The 12229-nt window shown below is 44.7% G+C and overlaps 1 protein-coding gene across 8 annotated transcripts in view; it reads right to left on the bottom strand.

Moving 5' to 3' along the window:
* TPP2 (tripeptidyl peptidase 2) overlaps window positions 1-11938 on the bottom strand; it is a 67940-nt gene extending 56002 nt beyond the window's left edge. For 4 of the 8 annotated variants that reach the window (XM_043582626.1, XM_043582628.1, XM_043582639.1 and 1 more), the window contains exons 1-2: window positions 11676-11922; window positions 4405-4533 (exon numbers count right to left, since the gene is read on the bottom strand). In XM_043582626.1, coding sequence (XP_043438561.1) covers window positions 4405-4533; window positions 11676-11840 — 294 coding nt within the window. In that variant the 5' untranslated portion in view covers window positions 11841-11922. Of the gene's footprint in view, window positions 1-4404; window positions 4534-11675 lie in introns of all 8 variants that reach the window. The other 4 variants (XM_043582623.1, XM_043582627.1, XM_043582625.1 and 1 more) reach the window with 2 other exon arrangements.
* Between the last annotated feature and the right edge of the window lie 291 nt (window positions 11939-12229).

Genomic DNA, 12229 nt, shown 5'->3' with positions numbered 1-12229 from the left:
TTCAGTATTCATCAAGCTGTACGTATGTGTTTTATGCACTTTCCTTTATGCCTGTACATTTCATCATAAAAGATTTTAAGCTTCTGTTCACTTTTTTGCCTCTACTTGCTCATAGGAGTGTCACTTTCCAAAGTAACTGACCACTAGTTTCTCAAGAAGGCCTAGGAATGGCCTCCTTAGAGAAAGAGATTATTGGAATGTTCAAAGCACTTAACCAGTAGTTCATCTCAAACAGGGAAAGCAAGACATTAACTGTCAACAGTTTATGGGCGATTTCGAAGAAGCTGAAATACAGCTATTTAATTCATCTTAAGGCATGGTCAAGTCAAAGAAACCTGAACACTTCGCTATGTTGCTAAGAACTGTGTGCTAAAGAGCTCTGAGAGATACGAGCTAGCCAGAATACCAGCGACTAGTAACACTATTCTTTCTGATGCCCACTGCAAAGTATCTGAACACCTGCACTTCCTTGAAAGAAAACAAGCTGAACGTGTATGTGGGTATGTTCTGTGTTCAGATAAAGAGCTAACACCAAGAAGACTGGTGGAAAGCCTGTATGAGGAACAATCAGACACCTGCTGCACATCCCATGTGCTGCCCAAACCTGACCAGCCAGTCAACTGGACGTTGAACCAGAGAGACATGGAAATGTCAGCTTTCTTGAGGGATTCACACAGCAGAGCGGAGAGGTGAGACATACTTAAGAGTCTGCAAGAGATCTCTCCAGGCACCTTTCCAGGCATGAGCCCCTGAGAGGCTTCTCTCCCTCTCCCCCAAACCCCAGGCCGAACTGGCCAAGTCCTCTTGGAAGTAAATGAGCATATCTCAATGGGAAAAAGTATGCCATATACTGCCACTTTGGAGTCTGTCACAATAGCATCACTGAGACCCACACCCCAAGGCCCTGCAAAGGCAGAGAGCACCTTTGTCCCCTTTAGGTGCCTTGTTAACCAAGAGACAGCCAGGGTAGCTAGACAGCTGGGGGAAAGCTCTCAGGCAGAAAGTAGAGCACAAGGAAGGGGGAGAGGTAGAGGGAGCAGGAGAAGAGGAGGAAGAGAAAGGGAAGAGGGAGGAGGGAACAGGAGGGGTGAAGAAAAAGGAAGAGAAAGGGGAAAGGAGAATGGGAGGAAGAGGAAGGTGAGTAAAGAGAGGATGAAGAAACTAGAAAAAAAATTTAGACAATATTCCCACATAAAATGTTGTATACCTGACACGAAGATATGCTCTGAGTGAACATGAACAGACTTGCATTTAAAAATAATAGGCAAAAATTAACAATATTCAATGTGAGAGTTAGCAAAGAATACTAAGAAATCTCAGAAATCTCTCAGGAAGGAAAAAAACAAACACAAGCAATGAGGGTGGAAAAACATAAGAAAACTGGAAGATCAATTCAAGAGGTCCAATGTCCAATTAACAGGATTCCAGATAAAAGAACAGCAAAAACAGTGGAAGGAAGAACCCCAGAGACAATACCAGGAAACTTCTCAGAAACGAACGACCTGGAAAGTGAACTCTCTTCTTCCACACTGCTAATTCCACAGATAAAAGTTCAAGAATTAAGAAGGGCATGTTACTTAAAACCCTGAAGAAAATGTAACATCAAAGACTTCCCTCTCGGAGAGTGGGAATCGGTGGTGAAAGGGGAGATGCAGGGCACCGCACTCGGCTTCTCCTGTTAGAAGCTGTGGACAAGCATTTGTCCTTTTAAATTCTGAAGACACATTGAATACAAAAAAAATTAAGTTAAAACCTCCTGCTATATTGATGGGCAGAGAATACTTAACAGTAGAGCTAAAGAAGTAGGTCATTAGGTTGGGAAAAGATTTAAGTAGTAATCTGTCGATTTTCTGATCTTATTTCCTACCATATACATGGTACATCCACTTCTGCCTTTGAGCACGAGTGGTATTATCAGTCCATGTGGTTTAAAGCATGGGCTATTACAGTTATTTAAAATAAACAACTGAGTGGGTGCCTGGGTGGCTCAGTCGGTTAAGCGTCCGACTCTTGAATTCAGCTCAGGTCATGATCTCACAGTTCATGGGTTCGAGCCCCATGTCGGGCTCCACAATGTGCAGAGCCTGCTTGGGATTCTCTCTCTCTGCCCCTCCCCGGCTCATGCACACTCTCTCTCTCTCTCTCTCATAAAATAAACTTATAAAACAACAACAACAACAATTGAGGACAAAACTTTACAGGATTCTAAATCTTTGGAACCTGCTAGAAGCATTCCCTAATTTCCCAAAGAATGTAACTCACAGGAATCCCAATGTGTCTTCTCTGAAATATAGTCTAAATAACAACACAGACTTGGGGAAGGCAGGCAAAACCTCAGAATAATGCAGATGTGCAGAAATTCCTTTCCCTCTAGTTTACAATCTTCCTTCCCTCCCTCCCTCCCTCCCTCCCTCCCTCCCTCCCTCCCTCCCTTCTTTCTTTCTTTCTTTCTTTCTTTCTTTCTTTCTTTCTTTCTTTCGGCAGATGGTGTCTTACCTCAGGCACCATAAGAAAATACCATAGAATACTGGGGTAGCTCAAACACCAGAAATTTATTTTCTTAGTTCTGAAGGCTGGGGGCATGGGATTAGAGTGCCAGCATGGTCAGGTTCTGGGGAGACTCTTCCTAACTTGCAGGCACAGCCTTCTCACTGTATTCTCACACGGTAGAGAGAGAGAGAGAGAGAGAGAGAGAACAGACTAATCCTGTCATGAGGGGCTCGCTCCCATGAGCTCATCTACCCCTAACACCATCTCCAAATACTATCAAATTGGGTGTCAGGGCTTCAACATATGACTTTTGGGGTCATACAAGCAATTCAGTCCTGGATGTTAATGCCTGCTGTGTGCCTATGGTAGCAGATTCTCAAGAAGACCCATGCCCTTGTATAGTCCTCTCCCCTTGGTAAAGGCAGGGCCTGTGACTAGCACTCCTGTGACTGTATTATGGTAAGTAATATAGCAAAGGTGAAGGCATTGTGCAGATACAATTAAGGTCTGTAATCAGGTGACTGATTTAATAAAAAAGGAGACTGCCCTGGTGAGCCTACCTAATCAGGTAGGCTCCTTAAAACAGAGACAGGGGCCATCCCAATGGTCAGAGAGATTCTCCTGCTGGCCTGGAAGAAGCAAACTGTGGTGAGCTCAACAGCTGCAAGAAAAATATATTCTTCCAACAAGAAGAATGAAGTTGGAAGAGGATCCTGAGCCTCAGATGAAACCACAGTTCCAACCAATCCCTGAGTACAGTCTTGTGAGACACTGACCAGAGAACCACAGAAAGCAGTGCTGACCCGTGGAAACAGTAAAATAATAAATGCAGGAATGTATGTAGCTTTAAGCAGCTGAATTTGTGTTAACTCACTACATAGCACAACAACCTTATCCAGAAGAGGATGCTTAAACATAATTCAGAGAGACGGTAAAAGATGGCCAGAGTTAAATACAGCTCTTTAAACATATAAATAAGCACAAATTCATTTTCCAAACTAATTCTGCTTATTGGTTTAAAATATCAAACCACAAATTCTTGACATCTATAAGCTCATTAGCTAACATCTCATGAATTGCTTTATGTTAGCAATCTAATCATTTTTCATGTTAGCTCACCTTTCTACCAAGCACATAGAGTTAACACAAAGCCAGTCACTTAAGTCCACAATGATTAAATCCTAAATATTTCCTGTTCAAGTTCTCAGAAGGAACAGGAAACAAGGCAAAACTATAACCTGGTCACTTTTCCTATCTTTCTATCCAAAACTTAAAAATTTTTAGAATTTGGCAACCACAATGAAAAATATATCCTAATTCTAAGCCCACTGTCACACAACAAATGACTTCTTCTAAGATGACCCCTGGTCTTCATGCTCTCGTAAAATTCCCTTCCCCTTTAAGTGTGTGCTGGGTTTCATGGCTCATTTCCAATGAAAACAAAATGGCAGAAGCAATGGAATGTGAATCCCAAGATTAATATGTAAAAAGACCATGGCCTCCATCTTGGGTACTCTCCTGGACTACTCACCCAGGGGGAAGACAGCTACATGGCGTATAGCAGCCCCGTGGAGAGGACCCTAAGCCTGCCAATAACCACTTGAGTGAGCTTGCAACAGACTCCCCTTCCCCACTCAGGCTGAGCCTTCAGATGAAACTGCAGCCCTGGCCAAGCTCAGGAGAGATCTTAAACAAGAGGCACCCAGCTAAGTCAAACCCAGATTACTGACACACAGAAATTGTGAGATGATAAATGTTTGTTGTTTTAAAGCATGAAGTTTTGGGGGTAATCTGTTACACAGCAACAGGTAACTAGTAACCTACCAGTAAACATAAGCTAAAAACACTAAATGCTTTGAGGCAACAGTACAAAAAAAGGAAAGAAAAATTCAATTAAAAGATTAAAGCTCTAACCTTGAGCACTCTTCCTGAAAGACCAATAATCTCACCATCTTTGGGCTCTACTACTGTAGCAGTATTCACATCACCACTTCCTGTTGTATCAATGATATCGATGATTTTTGGTTTTCCATCAGTTGTGACCTGAAAATGAAGGGATAATTGAAATATGAATTATAGATTTCTTAATCATTATAAAAAGCAATGCCAACCCCCATATATGTGTGCACACATGTACACATACATAAAATACCCTATAAAATCTGCATTCATTTAAAAAAGAAAATTGAGTTGTTTTAAGCCAAAAGCTGGAGAGATACTTACAAAAAAATTACTCATGAAAAACAAAGAATCCTTCAAGTGATTTTACACAGTCAGTTAATAAATACTTACTAAGCATTTACCACAGGCCACTCGTTTAGGTGTTGGGGACACACACACAGTAATCTATACCTAGAAGTCCCTGGTCTCACAGATCTTCTGTTCTACTCAATTAACATGTCAGATACCTAACGCCAGATGGTGATAATTATTATGGAGAAAAATTAAGGAGAAGGAGGAGGTAGCGTGGGGTTTTCAGTAACTAGGTTGGTTAAGAAAGATCTCACTGAGAAGGTAACATCTGAGAAAAGATCTGAAGAAGGTAAGCTCTGGGCCCGACAAGCACAAACCTTCAGGGGAAAACATGTAATGACATTTCATTACAGGATGCCCACCGGCACTCAAACCTCGTTAAGTCCAAAGTTCAAAGTTCAAACTTAACATTCGAACTTCCTTCCCTCCAGGCTCTGCCATCTCAGGAATCGGCACATACCCAGTTGCTCAAACCAGAGAGTTCAACGTCCTTCTTGGATTCCTTTCTCTGGTTTGCTGCCCACATCAAATCTGTCAGGAAGTCATCTTCATTCCATCTCTAAAATACAGTTCGAGTCCATCTTCTCTGGATTTTCGCCACCGCTATCCCAACCCTCTCCCCACCACCACCTCTTGCCTTCGTGACACTGATGCTCTGTGCAGGTCTCCAGGGTGCGTTCGTGGCCCGCACCAGAAGCAAGAGGACAAGCTGTGCGATGGCAGCCGCCAGCTCCCATGCGGCCCCCTGCCATGGAGCTCCCGCACTCAGCACAAAAGCCTCTGAGCGACCCGTTCCACCGCGGCCCTGGACCACTGTAACCGCACTGGCCTCCTCTCGGTTCCTGCCACGTGCCAACCTTTCCCTGTCCCACGACTCTGTGCACACAGTCCTTCCGCTTGGGATCCTCTGTCTGTCCCTTCAGCTGTTCCATAGAAATCCCCATCTCATCTTTCGGCCTTCTACTAAAATGTCACCTCTTCAGAAGGCCTCCGTGATGACCTCTTCTGTGGGCAGTCACCACCCTAAACCTGAGCCTTACTCTTCCTCACTGGGCCTTGTTTCCCTCACAGAATTTGTAATTCTACAGTTAGCTGATTCCTCATCTATTTCCACTATTAGAAAGTAAGTTCCCTGAGGGCAAGGACTAGGTCTATTTTATTCACCAAATTCTCCCAAACCTAGCGGTGCCTGGTTGGTGCTCAATACAGATTTAATTACTGAATGATCTGACACAAACTGCTCAGCATTAAGACTGATTTTTCTAAGGCCTGGTTTCTTGGCCAGTTCACAAATTTTCTTTGGGGCCATGCAGACTACTACAGGTGACAGCAGTCCTGTATTTCCACACTGCTTTTGTTGGAAAAATCACTTCTTGGCTTGCTTTGCAAAGGGAATCTGTAGCATTCAAGATAGAGGTACTGAGTTACCAGCAGGGAATCGTCAGGCTTGGAGACACAAAGATGACCGAAAAAAGACAATCCCCCCGGGGCGCCTGGGTGGCTCAGTCGGTTAAGCATCCGACTTCGGCTCAGGTCATGATCTCGCGGTCCGTGAGTTCGAGCCCTGCATCGGGCTCTGGGCTGACAGCTCAGAGCCTGGAGACTGTTTTGGATTCTGTGTCTCCCTCTCTCTCTGCCCCTCCCCTGCTCATGCTCTGTCTCTCTCTGTCTCAAAAATAAATAAATGTTAAAAAAAAAAATTAAAAAAAAAAAAGACAACCCCCTGCCTATCCTCAAGGAGGGGGGCGGAGAAAAAAGGGAACGCAAAAAAAAAATGCCAAGAGCATCAGAGAAGCACAAGGTCTTCCAACTCCTTTCCACCCAGAGAATTCACATTTACACTCTTTAAGATCAAGCTAAGTGTCCCTCTGTGTGTCTTTCCAGGCACTTCTCCCACTGTAGTGTCCTCAAAGCCCTGTAGGTAAGGGTTACCAAGGGAGGAGAGGGAAAGTTACCACGTAGAGGAAACAAAGGCACACGTTTTTCTTTATGAGGCAGAAGCAAAGAGGTTCTTGGCGGGCCCCAAATCTTCTTCCAACTACATTGCTATACAACCACCTGGGGCCATAAAGGCCTCCCAGGTACAGCTGCCTTTTTTAAATTTTTTAACGGAAACTTTAAGCTGGATGCTTATTTCTTGGAAATTGTCTATACTAGTAACAAAATAACTAATATACTCAGGAGGCTCAAAATCAGTTTAAAAAAATGACTTTGGAAGTCAAACCAAACTCTGATAAGATCATGATAAAATTAACTGATTAAATCCGCTACTGGCTTTGAAGGGATTGGCTAAGCATCTTTGGAAATAAAATAAATGAAGGAAAATATAAGAAAATCAACCAAAATACAAAATGGAAATACTCCCTTATAAAATTAAAACTAGCTAAATCACGTAAGAAAATAATCGATTTCAAAATGTATTCCAAAGAAGTCTGTAACTTGAAAGCTAAGCCATAGCACTAGGAACACAATCACCTATCTTTATCTTCTCAACGAGCAAACAACTTCAGTGACTTGAGATCAAGAATCACAAGAGATCACTAACAAGCCAGACAACAGATCCCTCTCATTAGAAACCTCATTATCAGTGTGTGAGCAAAGGAAGAAAACCTAATGGGATTTGGTGACTTATTTACCATCTACTATTGCCACCAGCTTTACTTATTAGTCTGTCTCTTTCATTACAACTTCTTACATATGCACTTTTCTATCCCTGTACTTCTTTCTCCATTAGGTAAAGGAAACCACACCACTGGAGACAATAACACACAAGAGGGAATTTGGGGTTAGGGAGGAGAGGTGTTAAAAAAGGCAAACCGGCTGAGGATTTTGCAATGGAGCTTTGGGAGAAGTAGGACAGCGAACTGCTACCATCAGAATGAATTCCCTCATCTTTGCAGGGGGAGGAGGAGGATGTTATGAGCAGAGCTAGGGTAGTACGCCGTGTGCACTGGGGTGGGGGACTGAGAAAGGCCTAGGGGGCTATGCTGGACAAACAAAACAGAAATTGCCCAAAGGTTTCCCCCACGTCAAGACTCTAAGTCACTTTGTGTCTCCACTGAATTGATTATGGTGAGGAAGCTGGTGAGGGCTGGGAGCTCCCGTCATTAAACACAGGATCAGAAGAAAGCGGGAAAGGGGAGTTGCAAATCATCCTGAACAAAACAAGATGAATGTAGAAGCATTTACTTGAAAATATTCTTTTAAGCAAGGGAAGATATTTCATAAGCAAGTACTATTAAATGACTTATTCTGAGGATGTAATGATGAATGCATCAGACAGGCTCCGCTTTCAGAAAGCTTACAATCCAGTTGGAAAACAGATTAGTAAAGAGATAACTGCAACACAGGACAATAAATAAAAAAGGTAAGGACAGTGTGTATGAAAGCATGTAAGAATATAAAACCCAGCTTGGGGGAATTAGGGAAGACTAACCGCGAGAAAGGTGATAAAAATTAAAACCAACTGCATAGCATCCAACATTTGTAACCAATTATGTATCTATGATTTACTTTATTACTTCAGGAAATGTAAAAACAAAGATTTTTATAGGACCACTTGTAACCTTCCCCAAGCCATTTTTTTCTCCATGAGGAAATTATGCATGCTGTGCACACATTTTTTTTTTTTCTCATTCAACAAAAATAATGTGATAGGCACGTCTCCTACAAAATGCATTTGGACATATGCTGTCAAAGAATTTTAACTTATGCAGGAAAAAAGGTTACGTAAACAGAAATACTAAAATGAAACATTTTAAGCGCTACAGGGGGGTGGGGAGGGGGGATATGAACACATTGCTAGGAAAGCAAAAAGAAAAAAAGCACCCAAATAACTGTTGGTAAGGATGGGCCTTATTCATCCTGAAGCCTCGGGTCAAACACAATGCTGGGCACACACGTGTAGATATATGCTGGGGTCTTAATTCAGCCAGTAGAGGTCCCAAAAGCTAATAGGGTCAAGACCCAGGTGGGTCTTAAAGGATTAAGCAAGTTACAGGTGAGGGTGGAAGGCTTGCGGGCAGATTAACTCATGTGTTGAGGAAAGGCCTGAAACACGGGGTGAGTGGAAAGGGTGGAATGTTCTGGATGGAAGCATAGGGCAAACAGAAGCAAAGCACCACGAGGAGGTCAAGCTGCACGGAGAAGCACCACACAAAATTCAAATTCTGGAATTTTTAGGCAAAGGCAACTAGAATGCCAAAATTAAGTGCTTTGTTTTGTATTACACAAGGGTGTTACAGAAGCAGTTTCTTATTTTTTCTAAGGAAAATAATCTGGCATTGTAAAGGGTGGAGCCAAGAGAAGACTGGTGGCAGGAGACCAACTGGCCACTGTGTATTCTTTCCAGGTCAGTGCAAGTCCCATCTCGGCCTCAAAGCCAGCTCTCACTGGCCCCTGATCAATCCTGGTGACGCCTGCAGGAGGACGGCTTTTAACTCACCCTTGGGCACCTGCCAGGTGCCTGGATATTCGATGAGGAAAGATGTAATCATTTATGCACTTATTACTCCTTTCATGCTGTCTGCCCTCTACTTTTTTTTTTTCAAGTTTATTTATTTTGAGAGAGAGAGAGAGAATGCGCAGGGGAGGGGCAGAGAGGGAGAGAGGATCCCAAGCAGGCTCTGCACTGTCAGCGCAGAGTCCCATGAGGGGCTCGATCCCATGAACTGTGACATCGTGACCTGAGCCGAAACCAAGAGTCAGACGCTTAACCGACTGAAGCATCCAAGTGCCCCCACCCTCTGCTTTTCACAAGCCCAGACAGCTGTCACAAAAGACCACTGGGCCCAAAGCAGTCACTGAAGAATGACACCCCATTGCCATGTCCAAAGGGTTTATTTGTATCTCTGGTCCTCCATGCAGACCCCACCTGGCATTCTAAATGTCCACTCCTTTTTTTCTTTCCTTCCTATTTCTATCCACTTTCTTATCTTAATGATGTATACACGGAACTACAAAATAAATTGGCAAAAGCAGGGGGAAAAAACCTTGAAAATTCACTCATGTGCAAGCCACTGTACTGAATTTCTTTAACTGGTCATATTTATGTCAGTATCTCAGAGTTAAAGTTGTTGGAAGACAAGAGTTACGTTTTCATTTTATTTCAATATTTTACTGCTTGAACATTTGTTATTACATGCCAATATCTAGTGTGTATTTATACTTCACACAGTGGGTGATTTAAATCCCAGCCTAAACTCCTAAATAAACTTGCTTAAAAAAAAAAAAAAATCAGTGTTTACTTAATACTCTGCTTGAGCATTTGAAAAAGTCACATGTAATTAATCTTCTCAATCAATGTCCACAGCAACACTGTGTTGAGAACTGCTGTTACTTTACAGAGAGTAACGGAACAAAGTGATAAGCAGACTGGGAAATTCTACAAAAGCATTTTTACTGAGACAGTACTCCTCCAAACTCTCCTGATCCTTTTATTATCCTGACAAAAGAACCAGTGAACCACTTACCCCAGCTGTTCTCCTCCCACTTATCCCTATAAAAAGTAAACATACCCTAGGACAGAATGGAAACCATGACCACTCTGCAATCAAGCCTCAATGAGGTGATAGCTGTCACTGTTGCAAGGCTTCAGAGTTATTAATGCAACAACTGTATCACTAGAGCTACCAGGAGGGAACAGTATGACTCCCTATTCTGATTCACCAAAGCTTCCTGGTCCCAAAAGCCCAAGGTGTGTTGTACTCCAGAGTGCTGCTGAAGACTTAACAGGAGAAAGCAAGATTCCTAAAGGGATCCTGTACAGTCAGACTGGTTCCCCTTCCCGCCCCCTCCCCAGCACGACATCTTAACCTCCAAAATGCTTCCTCGATTATTGGAAAGTACAATAAAGGATCCAGAGGCCAGAGGGGACTTGGGGGAGGGAGAGAATTACTAAACTTCAGAGTATAGTGAAGAAAGGAGAGTAAGATACACAGATGAAGGGTTGACCAGAGGGAGAGGATTACATCCAGATTAGATTTTTAAAAGATGGATCTTCAACAGTGATATTTTGTTTATGACTGTATTTCGTTAAATGCTAAGGCGAAATCTACAGAAGCCAAACTTCAAAGACTTTAGACGGAATACTTTTAATCAAGAAACACATTTTTTAAAAAATTACCTTTTGGTACAGTACTTTAAAGATTTCAAAGGTGCTTCTGGCAAAATTAAGCAATTTTTAAAAATCGTAATTAAAGTATGTTGTCTTATATTTGGAGATAAAAAAAATTAACGAAGCCTAATTTAATAGAGCCTGAAGAGTTGGCCAAAAACAAACTAAATTGGGTTCTTATGTAAAACAAAGACGAAGCCATGCGCTTCAATGACCCTAAACAAGTACAGTGCAGAAGATGGTTTAAAAATAGAACACATAAAACTACCAGAGGAAACTACCAGAGGAAGTTGACCGAGTTATCTTCTCGAAACCCGGCTTTGGTGCTAAAGACCAACAATTCTCCCCAGAACCAAATCCCCCGAACAACAGCAATAAAAAGGTTCTGATAGGTCGTTCGCCACTGTTCTGTTTCCTCCCCGCCCCCACCCCCGACAACTAATAAAAATTGTAAAATCCCCGTTAAAAAACAGTAGGCACGGGCCGGTGCCCGAGACACTAGGGACCTGCGGAGGAAGGCAGCGCGGCGGGAAGCGGCCCCGGGGCCCGGGCCTGGCAGCACCTGGGCAGGAAGGGGCTTCCTGGGCGAAAGGCGGACCCAGGCACCCCGGCCGGCCGCGCCTGGCACGCCGCTTTTGTCTGGGCCGGGCTGACGGCCCAGCCCGAGCCCCCATGCCTCCTCCCGGTGCCGGCTCCCGCTCGGCCGCAGAGCGGGCTTCGGCCTGCCGCGCTGCGAGGCTGCGTCCCCTCCACGTCCCCCGCCAGCCCGCCGGCCAGCCGGCCGCCCGCGCCCCCGCGCCCTCCGCGGCTGCCGCACCTGCATGCCAGGAGCCCCGGGGTCCACCCCCGTGTCCAGGACGGCGATGAGCACCCCCCGCCCGTCATACTCTGGGTAGCGACAGAGGAAGGAGGCGGCCCCGGTCTCTTTCTTGGGCAGGAGGCCGTGGAAGGGGAAGGGCTCCTCGGCCGCTGCGGTGGCCATGGACGCAGGCTGCAGGACGAGGAAGAGGCAAACTGCCAGGCTGCGCGTGGACGAGCGGCGCGAGGACACCCGGGCGGCCGCGGGCCTGGGCGGGGGCGAGGGGCGGGGCCGGGCGCCGGCCAATCCCGGCCCGCCAGGGGGAGGCGGCCAATCACGTGCCGCTACGTAACCCAACGGCGCCGCTCTCAGGACCTGGGCCGGAGTGTTGCCCGGGCCGCAGAGAAGGAGGCGGAGTCTGGCTCCGGGGCTGGAGATTTCGGCTCTTAGATTTGGGGTCTTAAAGAGACCTGCACTTGGGACTTTTTTTTTTTTTTTAGGAGAGGGCTGCGTTCCGAGGGAAGGGTCTGTGAGTCCCGGGAGAAACCCTCTCCGAGGGACAGGGAAGGAAA

Source organism: Prionailurus bengalensis, chromosome A1 (genome assembly GCF_016509475.1).
Source record: "Prionailurus bengalensis isolate Pbe53 chromosome A1, Fcat_Pben_1.1_paternal_pri, whole genome shotgun sequence".
Lineage (NCBI taxonomy): Eukaryota > Metazoa > Chordata > Mammalia > Carnivora > Felidae > Prionailurus > Prionailurus bengalensis.
Note: the sequence above shows the minus strand (reverse complement) of the source record. Positions and strands in the feature narration are given on the sequence as shown.